The sequence below is a fragment of the Seriola aureovittata genome, chromosome 18, assembly GCF_021018895.1.
Source record: "Seriola aureovittata isolate HTS-2021-v1 ecotype China chromosome 18, ASM2101889v1, whole genome shotgun sequence".
NCBI classification, from domain to species: Eukaryota; Metazoa; Chordata; class Actinopteri; order Carangiformes; family Carangidae; genus Seriola; species Seriola aureovittata.
Window position 1 is genome coordinate 22,872,858 of NC_079381.1, and position 23,537 is coordinate 22,896,394.

The following is a 23,537-nucleotide window of genomic DNA, read 5'->3' on the forward strand; positions in this document are numbered from 1 at the left end:
CATTTGTATTTGTCTGCTTACAGCATAAAAAATGTCAGTTTCTATGATTTCTACTCAGTGAAATGAACTGATATCTTTGAATTAATTAGGAATATGAAGAGCTACCATACACAAACCCTCACATGGATCAAATAAATAAAATGGAATGTCAGAAAAATTGTTTAATAACAATAATTATAATAATAGTTTTCAAAATAGGTTATATCTACTAATTACTGTACCTTAGAATAACAATGATGAACTTGTGCCCTGACTCAAACACTGTTATTCTCTGCTGCCCTCTAATGTTGTGTTTATTACCTGTGTTTATTTATATATTTATCTTCCACACACACAGAGGTACTGGGGTAATGAAAAGGCCAATGGTGGAAAAAGTATTCAGATCACTTACTTAAGTAAAGTACAACTTATTATTGTAAAAATACTCCACATGCATTCAAAATCCTATTTAAGTAAAAGAACATAAGTATTATGAGCAAAATGCACTGGTACTTAAAGAATTGAAAGTAAAAAGGAGTTATGTGACTGATATATTATTTATCAGTATGTTTGCAGTTTTTTACTGTTGTAGCTACTGGAGCTGGAGATAGTTTTAACTATAATGTACAGTTAGGTCGTTTAGTCCACTGGGTCACAAGATAAAAAAGTCTTGATAAGTATTGACTTTTACACATTCCATTACTGTTTAGTTTTATTATTTATGCTGATAAAATAAAAAGTAATAGTGCATTTACATTTGAAAAAAGGCTCAATCTTAACGTCCTCTTTCTGCAGGGGTTTTATTTACTTCTTTTCACCTCAAAAACCAACAAAATATGTACTTTTTGGCGAAACTTCAGAATGAAAACAACTGTAACTGGATATTCATGTCTATCAATATAATATGAGAAACACCAAAAGAGGAGTCAGTGGGTAATAAAGTGGGTAATGAACATAAAAATAGAATAATTAGCATAACTTTTCTGAACTTTAATCCTGACTATCTGCCGTTTTTTTATATGCAGAATAATTACATGACAAACGGTCTGAGCACAGCCCGTGACCTCCCCGACAGCCCAGCTCAAGATGGCCGTTTGAGTCTCCAGTAAAACTAATCCAAGAGCTAGCTTCCCCGGCAACTTTAACTGTCATTCTTGGAGAATGAGACGACGATACCGGCCACGTTTGCTCCTGTTTTGAAACGGAAGATGAGCGTTATTGTTGAAGACAACGTCGGGGCTATGGATTAAAAACGGTGCTGGTAAGAGAATCAGAAACAAACCAGGTTAACCCACAGTGAGCTAGCTGGGTTGGTTAGCCGGCGTTCAATAATAATAACTAACAGGCTAAGTTTAGCTACACCTGCTTCAGGTTTATCACGTTCATACAAGGTGACAAACAACGGGCAGTGTCATTAGTAGCTTGTCGTGTGTAGTGTTTTGCTAGGGTTAAAATGCTAGTTGCTAACGTTGCCTGCTAACGTCAACGGTTTCATGTGCATCATTAGCTTACCGTTGGGCTATCCAGGTTAGTTAGCTTGTGTGCTAATTTAATAAAGGTTTTAAAACGGCACAGAGTGGACACCGATTCACCATCATGCTAAAAAATGTCAGCCAAGCTACCTTTTTGTGATGTGGGTTTTCTTGTGAAATGTGAACATTAAGCAAAACGCTCTTTAAATGGCATTTGAATGTGTTAATTTTTATTAATGATACGCAGCTCTGCGTTGATATGATTGCTATCGGGTGTTACGGTGATATCTGTGACCTGTCAGGTTCTGTGACTGCAGTTGTAAACATCTACACTGTATGTTGATAGTTGGTATTCAGTATGGTGACCTCATAGTATTTAAATAGGTTCACACATTTCGATAAATGTGACAGCAGAGCTGGTGGTGAGTGATGAAACTGTTACCATAACACCTCACCTCCATATTTAGTCTTCTTTTCCAAATTTAGCTCAGTAGCTTTACAGCTTCTTCACTCCTAGAAATACATTTCCAAATCCTACCTGACCTTAACATAAGATTGTTTGGTGTGTAGGGTATGTGATTGAAAATCTCAGTTGAAGCTGTGACGTTATGAAGACCTCTCAGACCTGGTAAATTCAGAAACAGTAGGCAACTACTATGTGCTACATGTTGTAAATCTAGGGAAGCTAAGGCAGTTGTTTTTACTTTCCTGCTTATCTGCAGCCAAGAGGTGTAGGCGTGGGGTATAAGGGGTAGGTGGGATGGAGCCACCAATTAATGAAATAAAAATGTTAAAAGATAAATAAAGATAAAGATAATAAATAAAGTTAGAGAGGTACTTCCTTATTTTGTATTTACTTCAAATTCATGGATGTGCCTATTTTACTGTGATGGTTAACCGGATGACTTCCTCATTCCCACCCATATTTAGTCTGCATGGTAACCAGCAGTGCAGAGAAGCAGGGAGGGTGCTTTCTGAAGTTATTTGCTGAATCTATACATCATCAGCACACAGACTTGTGGAAAAAGCAGGTGTGACTACAGTCATAGCTGTCTTTAGTGTCCTTTGTGTTGTGGAGTCACTACAGCCTGCTTCCTCTTTTGTTGGGGTCTACATCAGCTGATTTCTGTGTAAAGGCAACAGTACTTCCTCCTTCTGCTACGCAGGTATACAGAACAAAGTGATGCATTATTGTCTGGAGAAACAAGCATTTGTAGGAGGTGTTTTAATTACATTAATTGCAAGAAAGCAGATCAGTCATCTGATTAAAATGCTTTAAAAATATTCTGACATCAGATTTTTTTTAGGCAGTTAATTTTTAGAAAGTGTTTGATGTTTGCCATCAGTTATTTTTAACTATGCTATCGATTTGCTTTCTTTGAAAATGACCTGTTTTCATTCCCAGTAATATTAATCCGTTTTGATTTTTTTAAAGGCATATTTGAGATTTTATTGAAGTTTATTTCGATCCATGGAGCTTAAGTTTAGGAGAGAAGAAGTGAGGCAGAGTTAGAGAGGAGAATTTGGTTTATCATTTCTTATTGTGGGATGATCAGTATCATGCAGAAGTGCTGTATAATGGGGTGCTGCTGTGTTTATTATTGACACTGAGGTTGAAGCTGAATTTAGTGGGAGTGATAGTTTTATCAGTTTGCACTTCCACACACTTGAAGCACAGTGTGGTTTGTTGTCGTATGAGCTTTGTGTGTTATTGCAGGCACCATGTTGTCCGAGACCCAATGAGCCACAACACCACATTACCATTACACACATCTGTCTTACTGTGAGTCGCTTGTGCAGGTTTCTTCCTTGTGCTGTTGCACAGAGGTTGAGTTCAGGACATCTATGACTTATGTATCACATTGTTCTCCCAGTCATGAGGTGCCATAACATAGATGTTAATATTTCCCTCTGGTCAAAGTTGATTCTCAGTTGTTTTGAGCTTTCTGTAGCTTGCTCAGCCAAAGAGCTGCGGGCCATCTGAAATTAGACAGTGTGTCTCCTGCACAACATGGAGAAGGAAAGTCATGACATTGCCCCCAGGTGGTAATGTTCAAGCCTCAGTGGAAAAACCCTCAACTTTTTTTTGAAAATTAAACAAAATTGTGCTGCAGATTATACAGAATTAAACAGTTGTTTCATTTGAAAGTAAAAACGTTAATAATCAAAGTGTAAACCATTTTCCCACCAAACAGAAGAAACTTAATTATTTAGTGTTGACATTAATCACTAATACATATGTGTTGAGTGACGATAGGATAAACTCACATGATGCAACACGGTGTGTTTACTGTGAAACTGGTCTGTGTGAGGATAATGGTGATGGACCCTTCTCTACGCTCATTTTGTTTTGCATAAGATAAGTTTGCAGCAGTTATTTTCATTATCGATTAATCTGGCAATAATTGTTTAGTTTAATCTAGTGAAAAAATGCTCATCGCAGCTTTGCAGAGTCAAAGGTGACATCTGTTAATTGTTGTTTTATTCAACGATAAGTCCTAAACCCAAATATAATCAATTTGCAATAGTGTATGACAAAGAAAGGTATTAAATCCTCTCATCAGAGAAGCTGGAATCAGAGACTGTTTGGTATTTTTGACAAAATAGTTAATTTTTCTGTTGACTAATGATTTCAGCTCCATCATAAACCTCCTCTAAAAGTTTCTACAACCACAAAACATGTCCACCTGTGATCTGACATCATTGTTTACCTGCAGAGAAAACACAGAGTTTAATGAGCTTTATTATGTTATGTTAAGTCAGTGTTATGAACCTCTGTGTCATTTTCAAACTACTCCTTAACTGACATAGTAAATATTTAGACTGTGTTAAGGCGTGGTCGATGTCCCGCAGGCTCTGATCATGAATTCTGATCATGTGGGCGAAAAACGAAGCTGCTGACACAAACTCCTGCTTCAGTAACTAAGCCTGAATGATTGTCGTGGTCACATTCATATATATTTGCTGCTTTGCTTTTGCTATATTTTGTCATGTTTGACTTTGTGTTGTTGTTTGCATTAACCCTTAGAGCTGTTACGCTTTTCTACATGTGAGTAAACAAGAAAGTCACAGTGAGTTAATGTGTCAACAGCTGACCTAGATTCTTGCTCTTCAAGAGAATATTTACAGTTCCGCCTTAAAGAGCAAAGATATGAGTCTGTCAGTTCATGGTGTTTGACATTTTACTTTCTTTTCCCAGTATTACAACATGTCTTTTTTTTTTTCTTTCTAGGAATTGAAGGGGATTGAAGGCCCTTTTGTTTTAGCCCAGCATGGACAGCTTCTTCAAGGCAGCTGTATGTGATCTAGACAAACTGCTCGATGACTTCGAGCTGAATACAGGTAACCAACCAATGACAGTGATTATTTTTGTTAATGTTTAATCCGTTTATTTGGTTTACGATGTAATTGATTTGTCTGATCTGTTAAATATCAAATCTTCTGTTTTGTCCAACCAACAATTCAAAAACCAGAGAGATGAGACTTTATTGACCCTCAAGGGCAAATTCAGATGATAGCAGGATTTGCAGATGAGGGAATGTGGGAATGGTAAACTCTGGACATCTAAAAACTGACTTGCACGATTATTATAAATAATAGTTGTCATTTTTTGTCAAACAAGCACTCGGTCATAAATTGTCTATTTGTTTCCGCTCAGTAAGATAATTACGCTTTATGCGTTTTTCTAATTCTTGTAAAGTGGGTTGAAAAAGAAATAAAAATCTGGAAGTTGTATAAATCTGGTTAAAGCAGAAATATAGTTTGATCATAGTTTATGATCTTTGTGAATCTGAATTTAACTCATTTTTTAAACTCATCAGTTTTTTTCTTGCTTACAGAGGAACTTGATTCCACGTCTGTTTTCCTGAAGCCCTCTGTTTACCCCTTCTCCTCCCTGGGCTCTCAGTGTTTGTCCTCAGAGGCGTCCACTGTCCCTCCAAGCCTCCCTGACCTCAACTCTCTTCACTATGGTTCTGCCACTAGCTGCCCCGACCGCTCCGGCAGTCACAACCGCAACGCCGATGACCGAGAGGTCAAAGGTCAGCCTCTCACCGGAGTGGACCTTCTCTCCTCTGTGGATCGCGGGCCAGCCAAAAGCTCTGCCCCCCCCTGCCCCGACCGAGCTCTGAAGCCGGTCTGTGACCTTGTGAATGACACGAGCTCGGCCATCCTGGTCAGGGCCAACAGCCATGACGCTTTCAGCGAGCTGGACGTGGTGGAGAAGCAAATGCAGGAGGAGGAGGCGCTGCTTGTGGACTTTGACAGCCCCGTGGTCACGGAGGAGCAAGTGGGGGTTGGTCAAAGCCAAAGCGTTGGCTGTAGAGACACTAAGGAAGAGCAAGCGTCTGCAGGGAAAGACGAGCTGCTGAGTCTTGACTCCCACGAGCAGGCCGGTGGATACTCTGCATCACTCAGTCTGCTGGACGTCATTCTCCCTGCAGCGGTGGAGAGGGGCTGTGAGTCTACAGATGATTCACCGTCACCGAGGACCACTGAGTCAGCTGACGGAGAGCAGAGGGACTGTGAGGAGGTGGCCTGTACAAACCAAGTCTGTGAACCAGAGGACGCTGAGAGCATTAAAGAAGCAACAACAACAACAACAACCTCAGTTAATAAAGAGGACGAGTCACAAGAAGCCTCAGATAAAGGTGAGGCAGAGTCTCCTGCAGGTGAGCCAGTGGGCTTATCGTGCCTGCCCATAGCTGTGTCCATGTGTGGAGCTCTGGTGAAACCAAAGACCACAGGAGATGAGTCGAGACAAGCTTCAGATCAGTGTGATGAGTCAGACGTGTCCGAGAACACAGAGGCAGACTCCCAGTCGGCGCTGGAGGGCAGGGAGGAGAGATCCTGTTTGAGGGAACCTGTGTCTGTGTCCCAGCAGGTCGCAGAGGACAGGCCGTCACCAGAGGGGCAGCACGTCTCTCTTGAACCTGCCTCTGCCGTCCCTTCTGCGGACCAGACCTCCAATGATCGATCAGAACCCAGTCCAGTTGAACCTCCTGAGTTTGGGTTCAATTATCTGCCTGAGAGCGACCAGGCCGAGATGCTGGTTACTGACGAAGAGTTAGATGCATTCCTGCAGGCGCACACTGAAGCAGAGCAGGGCAGAGGCGTCTCTGACTGCAGCGTTTCTGGAGATTGCACACAACCTGAAAGTCTCTCTGAACCAAATGGGGATCTAGAGGACAGGCTTGTGGAAGAGGAACTGAGAAGCTGTGGTCGAGGTAGACGGGAAGAGCTGGAGGGTCTGGCTTCTCCAGAAAGTGACAGAACAATGACTGTGTCTGTGGAAGGAAGTTTTAACCCTGGTGCTCCATCACAATCACAGGACTCTTGCGGACCTTGCCAAGAGGAGCCACAGCTCTCCTCTGGTGTCAGCCATTCTCTGACCAGCAGCACTTTCCAGTCCCAGCACAGCAGTAGCCCCGATCAGCAGCCCTCCTATGGAGGTGCAAGACCGAAACAGCTACACTGCCAAACTGCAAGATCTCCGCCGGCAGGGGAAGAAGAAGAAGGAAGAGGAGGAGGGGAGCAGCCTCAGGCTCTCGGGGGTTTTTCAAAAGGGCCAAGTTCAGCAGAGGATGGAGAGAGTTCACCCGTAAGCCCAAGTCTTACAGAGGAGCATTCCAACATCAGGGATTCCAGCCCTATATACGCCACTCAGGAGCACCAGGATTACAGTGTGGGGTACGACGAACTCTCAGAGCCTCCACCTTACCCTGGGGAGTCACCCACAGAGGGAGCCAGGCCAGTGAACTGGAAGAGAGAGGGAGTGGAGGAGCTGGGGAGCAGGCAGCCCGCCTGGGTGCCGGACTCTGAAGCCCCCAACTGTATGAACTGCTACCAGAGGTTCACTTTCACCAAGAGGCGGCATCACTGTCGAGCCTGTGGGAAGGTATGTTAATCGGCATATACATTTCATTGAATCCATTATTTTGAAAGCCACTTCCGCTGAAATCTCTGGGCAGCTGTGAATTCAGTTCATCTGTGATCCTTCTTCTGTTTTTGTGATGATTTTTAAAAGCCCATCACAAGTTTTCAGCCTAAAGGCACATGCTCATATTGCTTGTTTTCTCTGACAAACAATCCAAAAACTAAAGATATCCAGTTTGTTATCATAGAAGACATAAGATGATCACCAAACATTAACATTCGAGAAGCTGGAACCAATGTATTTTTGGTATTTTGGCTTCTTTCAATTAATAATTTGTTCTTTAAAACATCAGAAAACAGTGAAAATGCCCATTATGATATGTGAGAGGTGACAGTAATGTGAGACCCGCAAATCCTCGTATTTGAGAAGCTGTAATTAAAGACTTTTTTGGCATTTGTGCTTGAAAAATTAATGAAATTAAACAATTCAATTATTAAAATAGTTGCTGATTAATTTTGTCAATCGACCAATCGATTAATCCTCTGGATGAAGCATTTGCAGTTGTTTTTAAGAGCCTTCATGTTGTTTATAAATATGATTTTCCATTATGTGCTTGTTTTACATAATTATTAATTTTTTTCTACTTATTGTAAAGTGTTATAAAAAAATTCGAAAACACTGGAAATTAAAGCGGAAGTTCTTATGAATCGTCCGTTAAATAAAACAGATTACATCCCAGGACCAAATATAGCATGGTGGACTCATGGAAGCAAAGAGCGTGAGTCAGCAGTTCTTTTTCCAGCTCTTCTGTAGATCTCCACTGAGCCGTGTGTCCTAAAGCTGGAGCTCAGTCCTTTAAGGGCCAGTGATTAAAAGCAGCATTAGAGGGGACTGTGTAGGATGTGCTATTGTTCACAGCACGACCACAGCTACTTAAACAGCTAGATAGATAAACATGCTTAGATGCACTGTGTATTGTTGTACCCTTGTGAAGATTTACTGTCCACGTCTCTTTCATCCTCTCTCCTCTGTGGCAGGTTTACTGTGCCGTGTGCTGCAACAGGAAGTGTAAGCTGAAGTACCTGGAGAAGGAGGCTCGCGTGTGTGTCATCTGCTTTGACAGCATACACCGAGGTAAGGCCCGGGTTTGGTCTGATTCGAGATCTGGCTCAGGCACTGTAGTTTCACTTCCACATATCTCTACTGACACATACTGAAAATACTGACAACACTAGTTCCAAGCTGACACCCGAGTGTGTTTCGGTATTCTTAAAGGAAAATATTTCAGCATCTCGGTGCGATTGTTGACTGAGGGGCGTCGTCGTTCAGGAGTTGTTTGATTGCTGATAATCATTTCAACAGACAGTGGTGAAGCTGGAGTTCAGTTCATCAGTTGCAAACCTTTGACAAATAAAACTGTTGTGTATGCTCAGTTTTAACGTCAGAAGACTGTGATTTAAATATTATAATTTCTTTATGCTAAAAACCTGAGAGTTCACAGGTGATTGGCTGTACGCAATTTTATTTATTTGCCTCCATTGTAGACGTAGAGCACGTCCCTCTTTTTGTTTTGCTTGCTAATAGAGGATCATGAGTGTGTAAACACAAGTAACAAACAGGTTTCAAAGTGGAAGACCAGGTAGATCAGTAAAGCAAGTGTTTTGTCAGTGTATACAGAAAAGCTTTTTTGTTGGACGCACTAATTGATTGAGAACATGTGTTAAATCAATATACATGACACTTTAAAGCTGCAGTAATCAATATTTTCATTTCAACAGTAGATCCAGTGACACAGTGTGAAGTGAAAGCTGTTGAGTCTAGTGAGCCGCAGAGATTTACCACCGGGCCCTCAGAGTATTTTGACATCTTTAAACTCCTTGTTTTGATTTTACAGCCTGCAATTTTACCATTTTGGCTCAGTCTCTCATCAACGTTGTTCCCTGCAGCAGCTGTTTTCCTGCACAAAAAGCTCTGTTAACACCACTGTACACTTCCTGTCCAGCACCATCAAGACAGAAGGTGGACACACTCAAGACTCCAAATTAATGCTAATTAATGTAGCTGTTTGCTAATAGATTTGCTGTAACAACTTTATGAACTGATGATATATCAGTGTTGTGGATTCAAAACTCCCAAGTAGCCAAAAAAAATATTATTTTAGCAGCTTTAACATTTTACATTTGTCTAGGTTGTATTGTTTCTGTATGGTGGTGAATATAACTCAGTTTAACAGGGTGCTACTAGTTTGAGCTTTTCATTCCCCCTCAGGAAACTTTAAAACTCAAAGGAGGTATTTGTAAGTTTTGCTATTGCTACATAGCTAATGTTAGCATCAACAACTGTTTACTTACCAAGAAACATTGTGAGTTCAGCGTCAAACTTCATTTATTTACTCACCAAGAGCTGTCTCCATCTTTTTTTCCCTTCTATCTCTATCACTTCTTTTCTTCTACTGAAGTTAGCATGCGAACCAGCTAGCCCTGGTCACTTTCCGATACCGAGTCACTGTAGCGTCCAGGCTGGCGTGAAGATGTAGCTGCTCAGAGGACGTATTATATCCTCGTGTTTAAAATGCAACGATGCCTGAAGCTTCTGGTAAAACTGATAAGTAAACAGCTGTTAATGCTAATGTTAGCTATGTAGCAAAAGCAAAACTTACAAATGGCTCCTTTAAAACAGACTGAATTCACTAGTAGCCATTAAAACTTAACGTAACTTCACACAAACATTTCCATTATGCAGCTGATGAATATTTAAGGCACAAAACAAAAAAATGTTCTGTACAAAATGGCTCAGGGGCTTTGTCTCTCATGTCCCTCGGAACATCTGTTAAACATTTAAACAAATGAAGAATTGTCTTTTCACTTACATAAACAGCATGTTAGTTTAAAAATATGTAAAATCAGATGTCTGTTGTTTTTATTTCTGTGGTTTAAGTCTCTGATGATAAAAGGCAAGAGAGGCACCTTTTTATGGTTAAAGACTGCAGCATGGACATGGAGAGGGAGACGGGAGGGGGGAGATGGATGGAGAGGGCAGGAGGAGAGGGAGGAGAGTTATAGCAGGACACTGGCATTTGTCCTTGATTGTGTGTGTGATACAGGAAACCGCCTAACGCAGTAGACATGTGATGCTCACACTCACGTCTAAGTTAAGAAGCTAGAGGTGATCCACTTTTTCGTGGCCGGCGGATGCTCGAGCGGGTGTGATGCGATCCTTCTCTCCTCTCCGTCACCTCCTTCCTTCCTTCCCTCCCTCCCTCCCTCTCATCTCTCTGCTCTCCATCTCTCATATCAGTACGTGAGGCGCACCGCACACACCCCAGCTCAAAGCTAACAGGCTATCACGGCTAACAACAGACGTAGACTCATGGAGATAAGCGAGGAGCAGCTTCAGTAGAGCTGTGAAGCGAGTGTCTGTAAAGTCACACTGAGACTTGTGATGATTCGGACTGGTTGAGTTTTAGCAGAGGGGATGATGAGGACGAGGTAAGATGCGATTGACTTGTTAATAAGTAGACGGTTGTTGTTGTTGTGTTGCGACTGTGTTTTGCTGGTTTGTTGTGGTGTTTATACTCAGTGCAGAACATGTGAATCACCGTTTTTACCGTTTTTAAAGAGGAGTATTTGTGTCTTTTAGTGCTTCATGTAAGCATTGAGGTTACTAATGAATTTTTACTTGTACTTGAAGTTATTTGCCTCGAGCCCTGGATGACTTTTTGTGCCTTGTCATCCTTTCCTCGCAGAACAAGGTGAAACAGCTCTCCTCACGGCGATGCTGTGTGACTGACGAGACTTTATTTTTCCCCCCATTAACAAGGGTCTGAATTCTCGTAATGTCTTTGCGGTGTGCTTCTTTCCCTCCTGCTGTCGCTGTGCTCCTGTGCTTCTGTAAACCACATCGTAGTTGTTGTCAGTACACACCCGATCGATAAAGGTCTATGATGCTTAATCAATATAATGCAGACGGGTGCCACATCAGCATTTTATGGGAGTGCAACCGGAAGGCACCGAGAGAGCCTTTCAGTCGTCACCAGCTTTCCTGGAAATAATAACTCATGTCTGTTCTGTTTGCAGTAACTTTCCTTCGTCTGCTCTCTTCACTTTCCAACAAGCTTCGACACACATTTAATTCAAATGTTTAAATGTGTCTATAAGATAATCACGATGCGGCGAATGTGCTGCAATATTATATAGTGTGAGATTTAGGTACGGTTGCTGTTATTGCTTAATGACTGGCAGTTCCCAGTAGTCATTACTGTGATCAGTTGTTTCTAAACTGTCTGAGCAGATATCTGATCACATGGCACAAACATATCATCCTCGTCATCAGCTGCTTCAGGCAGAGCTTCAGAGTTTCTGTCATCACCCCCCCCCCCCCCCCCCCCCAAGATCAATAAAACTAACATAAACATAAACAAACTTCTTCACCCGTCTGTCTTTGTTAATTTCTAGTATCAGTGACATCAACGCGTCATTACCGGCTCCCTGTAGACAATGAAAAACAAAAACACTCCACTTTATATCTTATATCTCATCACATCTGTTGTTAAAGACGTATAAAGTTATTTATTTTCCACAGCTTTGTCACATTGACACCAGAGAACTTTTAAAAACAAACAGTTTGTATGGAAGGGGCCGTAGGAATAATATCTAATGGGTCCTGTGTCTGAGAGTAAAGCCTGTAGTCCTGTTTATACCAGTGTGCTGCATTAAGCTATTTTCACCACTAGAGGGCAGGAAGTGGATTTTATAAGGACCTCACAGCAGCAGGACGTCATATCGGCTGCTACATCAATTTATCAAGTTGTTTACGGCTAACATATTAGCAAACGCATCCGACAGAAGCAGCATTGTTCATTTGTTTTGGTAAAGAGTTTAGTTTCTCTCCTCACCAGTTTACACAGTGTGAGACAACAAACCATCATTAGTTAATCTGTACACTTAAATTTAAACATACAACAAAGATTTATTTAACAACAACTAAAACAGACTAAGAGATGCTAGCAGCGCTGTGAAACTGCTTTTATACACGTGGTGTTTTTAGCTAAATGCTAACATCAGCATGCTAACATGCTCCCAGTTACAGTGCCCACATGCTGATGCTGAGCAGGTAACATTTACTGTTAAGTTGTCGGCATGCAAAGGTTGCTTATTAGCACTAAACACAAAGTACAGCTAAGGATGATGGGAATTTTATTTGTTTGGGAGGTGTTCGGTCAAATAACTATTTTGCCCTAATGATGGCGCTGGATGAAACGCATCACTAGAGCCGCTACAGTTCGTCCTGAGTGAATGTGTGAACTAAATGTCGTGCCACCTCTTCCCGTAGTTGTTGAGATATTTCACTAAAACCCATAAATGTCAACCTCTAACTGACACCAGAGGAAAGGTCAGGATCACCGAGATCAGTAGGATACATCATCTGGGAACCATGAATGTCTGCATTGATATACAATTTTGTGCCAATCCATCCAGTAGAGATAATTTACAGGATGAGTGAAAACATTGACCAGCTGGTGGATGAATATCTGCACCAAATTTCCTGGCAATCTATCCAGTAGTTGTTGAGATATTTTGCTAAAAAAAAACAAACAAAAAAACAAAACAATGTGAACCTGAAGCTGGCATTGGAGTAAAAGTCAGAGGCTTCATCATCTGAAGGTCCTCGAACGTCTTCTGACCGATCAGCTGACGTGGCCCTCCTGAGATCCGTGCCACCAGCATGGCTCCTAAAAATCAGTCACGTGGAGAGAACCAGCACTGGGACTGATATTTGAGTCAGATTAAAATTAACACACCTCTATTTCCTTGTAGCCCAGGCCCTGGAGCGGATGATGAGTCCTACAGGTCCCAGCCCAAATCCCAACGTCCCATCTGAGTACTGCAGCACCATCCCCCCTTTGCAGCAGGCTCGTGCTGCCGGCACTCTAAACTCACCTCCACCCACCGTCATGGTGCCTGTGTCCGTTCTCAAACACCCAAACAACGACAGTATGATCACTCTTATATACCGTACACAGTCTGTACTTTGTAGTTTAGTTTGTTCTCCTGAGCAGCGCCCTTGAAAAGCACGTCCGCTGTCCGTGTGTTGTCAGGTTGTCCTCGCGAGCAGAAGCGCGTGTGGTTCGCCGATGGCATCCTGCCCAACGGAGAGGTGGCGGACACGACCAAGCTGTCGGTGACGAGCCGCAGGAGCTCCCAGGAGTTCAGCGCCGTCAGTCCAGATCAAACCACAGTAAGACACGGGAGCATCATCCACGCAGCGAGCTGCAGGGAAACACTAGACTCTCACTTTTTACGACTTGTCCTCCAAAGTTTCAATCACTGTTTATCTCTAGCTAGTGACTTTATTTTGAAAGAGTTGGGTCGAGTCAAAGTGGCTTTAATGTGATTATGAACCACAGTGACCGACCCTCTCATTTCAGCCTGGCCCAGCGGGGTCAGAGGTCGGAGTGGGTGGTTCCCCGACCCCCGAGGCCTCTGCAGAGGTGGTTCGACCTCCGGTGTCCGGACCCTGGGATTACGCTCTGCTCTCTGGACTCGGCTCCTCAGTTAAGAGGGTTCCCACTCTGCTGCCAGACAACGAGGATGAGCTCCCTCCTCTGCTCATCACCACGGGCGAGGACGACGCAGGAGGTTTGTGTTCACTTCACTGTGTTTGCATGATTTCCTTTCAGACACCAACTTTTCTTAAACCTTTAATTTGTGAACATTTGTCAGGCCAGGGATAAACAAATAATAAACAGGGGAAAAAAAGAACAAACAGATATGAGGTCATGGGATGATCTGTAAGTCAAGGTGCCTAATTTAAAACAAAATATCAGGTGTGACATACAATAATTATGAAAGATCGTTCGTCTCATTGGCTGAATAATAAACCATTTTGGAGAAAGTCATCTGCTCTAGAAGATGCAGATGTCAGTTCTGAGAAAGAGGCCAGATGTTTACCTTTTATCTTAACGTGTTGGCAGGTTTACACATTAGTCTCACGTCTGAATGAAAATCATCTGAGGCAATTTTATAGAAACTTATAAGGTCACACGTGTGAAATTTCTCTAACACTTTGAGCACAGTCTGAATTTAATGCTGTCACATTAAAGTAAAGGCCACAGCACAAAGTTTCATATACACAGACTGTAAATCAGATTCAGAACAGTCTATAAAATCATTTCCCCCTGAAGGTGTGAGACAGAGAATCCAGGTGTCTCCATCTTTATACCTTCAACTTTGATCTGTGCAAAAATGACTAAGTGAACATCCAGCAATAACAAAAGACATCACCTAAACCGTTGGATGATACCAACAATGTGATGAAAGAAAATAACCCGTCATGCCGCCTGTCGGCTGTTTCCTGTTTTAGATGTGTTGGTGGAGGAAAGTCCCGCCCCCTGCCAGATCCTGCACCTATTAGAGGAAGGAGGACCCCGACCTCTGACATTTGTTCTGAACGCCAACCTGCTAATCAACGTCAAACTGGTGACATGTGAGTAAAACATGATCTCAGATCCTCAGCTCTGGTTTTTCTGTGGATGTGTATATCAGATAGAAATGAGACCGACGGGTGATGAACTCTGTGTTTTCGTTTCCTCCGTCAGACGCCGGTCGGCAGTGCTGGTGTTTTGGCTCTAACGGTCTGCAGGCTCTGGGACAGAGGGAGTTGGTGTTTTTGTTGGAGTGTTTGCCGGAAGAAAAAACTCTTCCAAAAGATCTCTTCACTCTCTATCTCACCATTTACCAAGATGCACAGAAAGGTAAGCGGCACCTACTCTTCAGGACTTTTCTTCACCTCATTAACAGAATGTTTTACTCGTTTAAAAACAAACAAAGACTTCAGAGTCAGCGCTCTCTGTCACAGGGAAGTTTTTGGAGGAGCTGGACAACGTGACGTTCACAAGCAGCTTCCTGGGCAGCAAGGATCACGCCGGGATGCTGTTCTTCACTCACACCTGTCAGCCTCTAGATGGCCTCACTCTCCCCTCGCAGCCCTTCCTGTTCGGCCTGCTCATCCAGAAGCTGGAGGTTCCCTGGGCCAAAGTCTTTCCCCTCAGGCTGCTTCTACGGCTTGGAGCTCAATACAGTGGTGTGTGTCTCTCCGGGCTTTAATGTTTTTGTCAGATATTTGTCTGAAAGTCTTAAAGCTGAGACGATGAGTTGATTAAGTTATTGTTGTTTGTCAATTTCAGTTTTCATTTTTAAATTTGTTTTGGGGCATGTTATGCAGATTTTCCAACAGCAGCTGTTTATTCCTACGTCTAATCTGAAAATATTTTTTATAATTGATTAATTGTTTAAGTAATTTTTCAAACTAAAATGCCAAACCTCATCTTATGTGATAATAAACTGAATATCTTTAGGTTTGGACAAGAAAATGTCAATATTTGCTGACATAGATCAAATGATTGTTAAATTGAGAAAATAATTGTCAGATAATAAAATAATTATTAGTAGGACGCCTAAAAATTATTTTGCCCCAAATTATTTAAAGAGAAACATAATCTTTAAATGCAAAAAAAGTTTTTTGTCTTGTTTCTATTTTATGGATTGTGTCAAAACCTTGTAAATGACTGTATTTAAATGACTCATCATGCTGTTTGTAGGTTGCAGGTAGAGAGGATTAATCACAGCGTTGCTAACCAGTAGTTTGATGGTTAATGTGGTGATAACTAATTCAATCTTTTCTCTCTTTCACAGTTTATCCCACTACATTGACGAGTGTCCGTTTTCGGGACTCTGTGTATCGAGAGACGGGACACACCATTATGAATTTACTGGCTGTAAGTACGACAACACAAACACATGCAGTAGTCGTAGTTTGGTGCAATGGAACCAAACGGAAACAGACTTGTTTTAGTGAATAAAAGAATAGAAGAAAAACTTCAGATGGACGTAGAGCGATGACGATGAGGCTGGAATCTCCCTCAGATTAATGCACGTTAGAAATTTCAGATGTTTCCTACGTAGTTTATGTTTGGTTTAAGTTTAACAGCTGCTCTTTTAATGACCTCATCTCATTGTGTTCCTCTGCAGTGGTTTAATGGCACCTGACGGACGGAAACGCACATAAATGTTTTACTTTTGCCGACTTTCTGTTAATTCTGGTAAAATTTGCGCAGCATCTGGATGGAAACACGACGTTGCACTTGTGTTCTTTATCTCACTGGCACCACATTTTTTAAAGACTGTTTTAATTAAGTTGCTGAGGAGGTTCTGTCAGCCGTTAATCATTCCCTAGAATAAGGTTATTTCCCAAATGGCACAGAAGACTGTCAAAGTAAAGTTGAATAAGTCTAAATAAGTTTGTCAGTTCATCCCCACTGTGTGACTATAGAGCAGTGCAATTAGAAACACATAAATATTTTTCAAGCTCTACTTCCACTGACAAATTTCAGTCATTTCTCTGGATAATTGGCAGCTATTAGACGAAGATTTGTTTTTGTCATTGCCCGGAGGATCAGCATCAGATGCACGTTTTCGTTGTTCTGAGTTTCGTACTTTACAGACGTGATTCAGTGGCTCTGAACTGTTTGCCCACAGGACCTGAGGAACTACCAGTACAGTCTGTCAGTCGTGGAGGGCCTGAGGATCCACATGGAGATGGGCCACAGTTACATCGACATTCCCAAAAGTAGCTTCAACGATGTAAGTGAGCCGTACAGGAATAACTGGGGAAACGTACAGACGTGAGAGCGGCGTCTTATCTTTTTAATGTGCCTGAACAAAAGAGATAAAACAGGATTTTCTCGGTGCTACAGATGCAGAAGGTGGTCAATGCGTCGAACGAGCACGTCATCAGTATCGGAGCGCGTTTCAGCTCGGAGGCCGACTCTCACCTGGTGTGTCTGCAGAACGAGGAGGGAAACTATCAGACCCAGGCCAACAGCATGCCGGGGAAGACCCGCACAGGTGAGAGTCATTACGGACGCTGCTCGCTCCTCCGAGTAACAGTAACAGTGACAACGTTCAGACTGTGTTTGTGTTCTGTCGATGGTTAACTGGTCTGTGTTGTGTTCCAGTGACTGGGGCCAGTTTCGTGGTGTTCAACGGAGCGCTGAAAGCCTCCTCGGGCTTCATCGCAAAGTCCAGCATCGTTGAAGGTGACACTGAGTTTTTACGTCATCATGTCAAAGCTGTGAATTAAACTCGAGCACAGTAACTTCTCTAATGCTTGTTGTAGAGTACTTGACTGCTGTTGGACCAGAATAACTGGACTCTGTCTTTGTCTCTGTCAGACGGGCTGATGATTCAAATCCCTCCAGAGACCATGGAGTCTCTGCGCTCCGCCCTGAGGGAGCAGACAGACTTCCACATCCCCTGCGGCAGGAACGACGGAGGGGATCTCCGAGAAAACGTCACCATCCGCTGGGTTGACTGGAGTTCACCCGTCAACACGGGGTAACTGACCTCTGTTTACACACTGTTGCTCAATCTGTCCACCGCTGACTGCCGCTACTATCAGGCCGCACACTCACATCCAGCTGTGTAGGGAGTAACTTAGTTCACATGGTCACAGAGCAGGTTTCTCTTCGCAGACTCTTTCTCATACTGTTTTTTATTGTTCTTACTTTTTAACATTAAAGTAGCGTGCATATATTTCACATTAAATCACATCCATGTTAGGATTTTATTTTGAAACATTTGCAGGAAGCGTTCAGTTTAATTGACTTAATCAAACTTAAAATTGCCGGAAAATGAAACTGCAGAAACGATTAGAATCTGTGAATGAAAACAGCGTTTGTGAACCTGACGGGAGCCGAGTGGAAAGTGTGACTGATGAAATCACTGGGTGAAAGGACAGAAAACTGAACTATTTTCTTTCTATTGAACGAAAACATGACGCAAGTACAAAAGGACAAAACAGTGAACAAATCAACACACGATGAGCACAGACACACAACATTACAACATCAATCAGGCCTGACAACATAAATAAGATAATGAAGAATAAAATAAATAACTGAATAAGAATATCTTGTCTTTGTTGACACTAAGTGGACAGGTAGCTCCAATCTTCCTCAGTGTTTTTCTGTTCTTTATTAGCAAATGGCCTTTATTTATTTAAGAAGACTTTTATTGTAATAGCAGCTTTGATCTGAGACTTTACAGAATCTATAATGTGATTTTTGTCGCTGTAACGTCGGTCTGCAGCAGAACGAGCGGTGTTGATGGGAGACCTCTGGATGGCGTCCACAGTGTGAGGATGCAGCAGGACACAGAGTTCGATTTGGACGGTCGAACCATCAGTTGCACTGAGGTGAGTTTTCTCTCCCGCCTTTTATTTTATTGTAGATTTTGTATAAAGTTCTGATTACGTAACCGATCAGAATGATATGCTGTTCTCTGAAATCATGATTGTATCAGCACTTTCATTTTAAAACAGTGTGTGACCTCACCTTAATGCCCCGCCCCCTCTCTCTCCAGGTGTTCTACCAGCTGAAGAGTCCTGACTGCAGCCTTGCCTCAGTGCTGTCGTCCTGCAGCGTGTTTCAGAAGGAGATGGCGTTGGCCACCTGCAGCGCTCTGAGTCCTCACCTCGCCGTTCTCACGTCCAGCGGCATCAACTCCATCTCTCTCCGCATCTCCACGCAGGCTGATATGGTTTGTGGCGCAGTGTTTAGAGAATCTTCTGTTCAGTTGAAATGAGGAGTGGTGAGTACATCTGTGTGTGTTTGCCCTCAGGTGGAGTACCAGGCCGGCTCCGCGGGCAGACTCCTCCCACAGCGCTACATGAACGAGCTGGACAGCGCCCTGATCCCCGTCATCCACGGAGGCAGCGCGAGCGTCCCGCAGACGGCCATGGACATGGAGTTCATCTTCTACATCACACACACTATCTAATGCACATGCATCTAAAAAAAATAAAATCCACTTCACCGACGGTGGTTGAGCACAGAGCGAGAAGCTGACGAATGTGGCGGGACGTGCTAACGCAGCAGCTAACGGTAATGCACGGTCACAGAGGACACGTAGCCGCCGGCACAACATTCCCTCTCCGAGGTCGGGGGTGTGAACTGATAGGATGATGACGCGGTGTATGTTTGTGCGTCTCGTGCTCACCAAAGTTGCTTTAATAACAAGAAGCCAAACACTAAACAAGGAACACGACAACACGACCAAATACAACCAGACTCTTCTTAGCGTTTTCCTCGGCTCTGCCTTCCAGGCTCCCCGCCGGCCGCCGCCGGCCCGGAGCACCTCAGTGAATGTTTCCCACGGACACTCTATGGAAATGTCTCTCATGTGGATGTATTTATTATATTTTAATACAGGCTTATTGATTGAAAGACGCGGGACATTACTGACCGCCGTGTTCGGCGCTCGAGAGGTGATTCGTGTGATCAGGTGCTACTGTTTAGCCACTTTACATCTGTAGCTGACCCCTTCTAAAAGAAACCACATCTGCTGTCCTCTCTGATCTCACCTCACCTGCTGGTCTGTGATGGTACTGCACAGGAAAACATTGAGCCTCATGCAAGAACCTTTTTCTGTTCTCCCCTTAAACGTCTGAGTCGTTCTCCTGAGGTTCGTTCAAGCCAGAGTCAAAGAACCGTCAGCAGCGTAATAACAGTCCAGTGTGAGTGACTGATCGATCAGTTTGACGGTTTATCGGGATCAAACCTCTGCACAGCTGTTTGTAACACTGTTTAACTCTTTTGCTGATTGACCCTGAAATTCATCCACAAACTCATCATCCAAGAGTAAAAAAGTAAGAACTTCACACTCAGAGTTTTATGTTTCCTGCTGTCGGACATCAGCATGACGAACGGAGCAGTGTCAGCAGCCGTGTTGAGGTTAAATGATTTAAAAGAAAAGGTCTATGTTTAAGTGGAGAGGAGGTCAGAGGGACGTGGAGATGAACGACAGACTGAATATACAGCAGGTGATTTTATCTGCTCAATGCAACTGAAGTGTAGAAGAGTCTGAGCTAAAAGGTGCCAATAAAAAGAAAAGAAAAATTGGCGGCTGATGATGATGATGGTGATGTGGTCAAAAGAATAGTTTATTTTAGTTGGTATCCGTAGGTTATTTAAACTCTGACATTTATAATTCTAAAGGAAAACTCACTCGTACGTGTCGCTTCAGAACAGATCTGTTGGTATGAGAGGTTCTTGCATGAGGCCCAGTGTGTGTCAGCAACGGGTCTCGGGTTCAGACGTAGTCCTGGTCCTGGACTTCATCCACCGGCTCCTCGCCACGAGAGGCTCAGTGTGGCCGACGCGTTGGTTCTCGGCCATTCGGAGCTTCCACTTCATCCACAAGTGATTTTGTAAAAACCGAATGTGACTGGTTTGTTTGAGAGTTTCGGAGGGTTGGATGACGGAGTTAACGTCCTGCTCCGAACTTAAATCAGTTTTAAAAACTAAAGCTTCGTTACCTTTTACGTTCCGACTTATTGACTGAGCAGCCGTTGGTCGATGAGCGGCGGCGCCCTCTGTCAGTGTTGACCAGTGTTCAAGCTCAAATACCAATGATTTTCTTTACTTCAGGAGATTTTACATGTGTTCTTCAATGTTTCAGTCTCTGTTAAATGATCGAATTTTGCACATTTTCTGGCTGTTAAAGCTTTTTGCAAATCATCTCACACTTTTTTTTTAATTCTAAAGACTTAAAAATGATATAAAATGCAGCTTTTTAATGGAACATTGTGGGAAATATGATTATTATTCGCTTAGTTACCAAGAGTTTGTGTTTTTACAGTAAATATGAAGCTACAGCCAGGAGGCAGCTTAGCTTAGCTTAGCTTAGCTTAGCATAAAGACTGGAAACAGATGGAAACTGCTAGCCTGGCTCTGTCCAACAATAAAACTCAAAACACAAATTGATTTGAATTAACTTTTTTCACCTTTGGAGCCAGGCTAGCAGTTTCCCTTTGTTTTCAGTCTTTATGCTAAGCTAAGCTAACCATCTCTTGGCTGTAGCTTCCTACTTGGGTCACAAACATGAGAGTGGTATCGATTTTCAGGTCCTGATTGGAGCAGGAAGTATTTGACTTCAGATTTCTGGTTTCATGTTTTAGATGTATTCAGGCACTTTAGTTCCATTAAAGCAGGAGACGGAGCTGAGGTGTGCAGGTCGGCTCATCCATAAATGTAAAGCTCGATCAGAACTGCCAGTTTCCTCGTATAAAAGCTGTGGTGACACGAGGGTGTGATGGTCAGAAGATCATGGAGAGGTTTTCCATCCCTGTAAAAACAAAAAACAAAAGATGAAAAAGAACAAGCAACCAGGTTAGCATGCGCTGTTTAAGTAGCTTTGTGCTTTGTCCCCATTATCGAAGTCAGGTCTCTGTTTTCACATCTCGTCGCCTTTGTCCCAACATATATATGAATATAAGATGAACTGTATGCATAGAGATTGTATCAAAGGTTTCTTTTTGTTTTTTAAATACTGAAGAGTTATTTTTGGAATCATTGGTATAAAAGTTTTAAAAAGACGGAATATTTTTGATAGGATGTAGGCCACGTTGATTTTGCAGTTTGTGTAGCAGGTTCCTTCCTTGAGCACTGAGAGGAAAAAAAACAAACTATAGACTCTTAAGCAAATCTGATATTAAAACGTTTTGTCATAAAGTGGAAAATATCTAATCCCACAATGCAACATAAAGTGCTTTAGTTTGAGATGAATGTTAAAGTAAAGATGTACAAATTTTAAAAACAAAATAAAAGCTCTAGTTATTTTTACCTTCAGCAGCCAAAACATCCACGACTTAACGCTCAGACTGCTCGTTGACGAAATCCACAAAGTGATTTATCATTTCTTCATATAACACGAGTGAATGTGGCTGTTTTTCTGACTCGTTAAACTCCATGTTTAGTCGTTAAACAGCTCATTTAATTAATTGTTAATTGCATTGACTGGGTGTAAAATCAAATGTCAAATTTTCTGGAGGGAAAAAAAAAAACTAATGTTTAATTTAGTGACTAATTATTTTCTTTATGTACAAGAAATTTTTAAAGGATCATTTTTCTTTTCTTCATCCGTATAAACAGCTGTTTTTTTTTTTTTTTTTCTGGAAAAAAAAATAGAAAAATTAATTCCCTTCTAAAAATATTTTTTCACTTGCCTCTCAAGAGTTAAAGGAAAAAAAAAGAAATTCTACCAAGAAAGAACAGTAACGCTTCATAACTTACTAACACACATTATATATTTACCTCGTGTTTGTGCATGGAGAAACTAAAAGTCACCTGGAGGGAAACATGAAGGCGCACTTCTCCCTCTTGTGGCCGAAATCAGTATTACAAAAGCAAACACACAAAACAACATTTCTTGGTAGAATTATTATTATTATTATTTTGGAAAAAAGTTTCTTTTTCGTTTGTAATAAAAACCCCTGAGAGGCAAGTGAAAAATTAATTTTTTTGGGGGGGGCGGGGTCATTTATTTATTTATTTTCCCCCTCAAAAAAGAAAATCCCTCGCCTCTTGGGATGTTTATACAGATGAAAACAAAAGCAGAAAAATAATCCTCTCATAAAATTAAAGATTTCACTTCCATACAGTTTCCTCAGTAGATGTTTAGTGAAACAGTGAAAAGGCCGAAACGTCTGAACTGTGTTTTGAGACGTGGTCACGTTAGCGACGACGCTTCTCCATCTGGCAGGTGAAAATACTTTTTCTTTTTGTTTGTTTTATTGTTGAGGAACCCGAGTGAAGACCGAGGCCTGTTTGAAGGGGAAAGGTAACATGTTTCACCTGCTGTGTAAATAACCTTTAAACCGATGGTTTCTGAACAGCTGATTGATCTCGACTAAAGTACACACACTTTGTCTTCACCGTCTGAACTTTGGAGCGATGGAAACAGGATGATTAAGTTTAGGGTTTTTTGTTTTTTTCACATTCTCTTTCAGGGCAGTCGAACTTTGGAAGGTAAATAATTCTTATTTTCTTTCAAGGGTGATTAAAACAACTTTCCACTATGTCAGAATGAGACGTACTTTTATGCTTTATGGTTGTTTTTGAAGTGTTGTTATGTGTAAATCATCTATTTATTCATAAGCACCAGCTTTATTTTGGTGAACCTGGTATCTGGGTCCTAATCAGTTTCTGAAGAGCTTGTGTATTTAAGGAATAAAATGAGTTTTATGAAACATGTCCTCTGTAATATTTTCTACTCCAGAAATACCAACATCCACTCATTTAGTTTAGCTGAAGATTTTACTTTTCTATTTTTAAAAAGTACTAAAGTACCTGTTTTTTTTGCAGTGGTGGAAAG

At 41.9% G+C, this 23,537-nt stretch overlaps 1 protein-coding gene across 2 annotated transcripts; it reads left to right on the top strand.

Annotated features, from left to right (window-relative positions):
- The first annotated feature begins 1,029 nt into the window (after nt 1-1,029).
- Nucleotides 1,030-23,416, top strand: zfyve16 (zinc finger, FYVE domain containing 16). Of its 2 annotated transcripts, XM_056403019.1 has the most exons (18): nt 1,031-1,240; nt 4,684-4,793; nt 5,291-7,347; nt 8,364-8,460; nt 13,143-13,319; nt 13,424-13,563; nt 13,754-13,964; nt 14,689-14,811; nt 14,924-15,079; nt 15,184-15,408; nt 16,020-16,102; nt 16,863-16,967; nt 17,081-17,231; nt 17,342-17,422; nt 17,558-17,720; nt 18,474-18,579; nt 18,747-18,923; nt 19,005-23,416. In XM_056403019.1, exons 2-18 carry the CDS (start codon nt 4,724-4,726, stop codon nt 19,161-19,163), a joined length of 4,281 nt encoding a protein of 1,426 aa, XP_056258994.1. In that variant the 5' UTR covers nt 1,031-1,240; nt 4,684-4,723; the 3' UTR covers nt 19,164-23,416. The 2 variants fall into 2 exon arrangements, with proteins under 2 accessions (XP_056258995.1, XP_056258994.1); XM_056403020.1 differs by lacking the exon at nt 13,143-13,319 and having other exon boundaries at nt 1,030-1,240.
- The last annotated feature ends 121 nt before the right edge of the window (nt 23,417-23,537 follow it).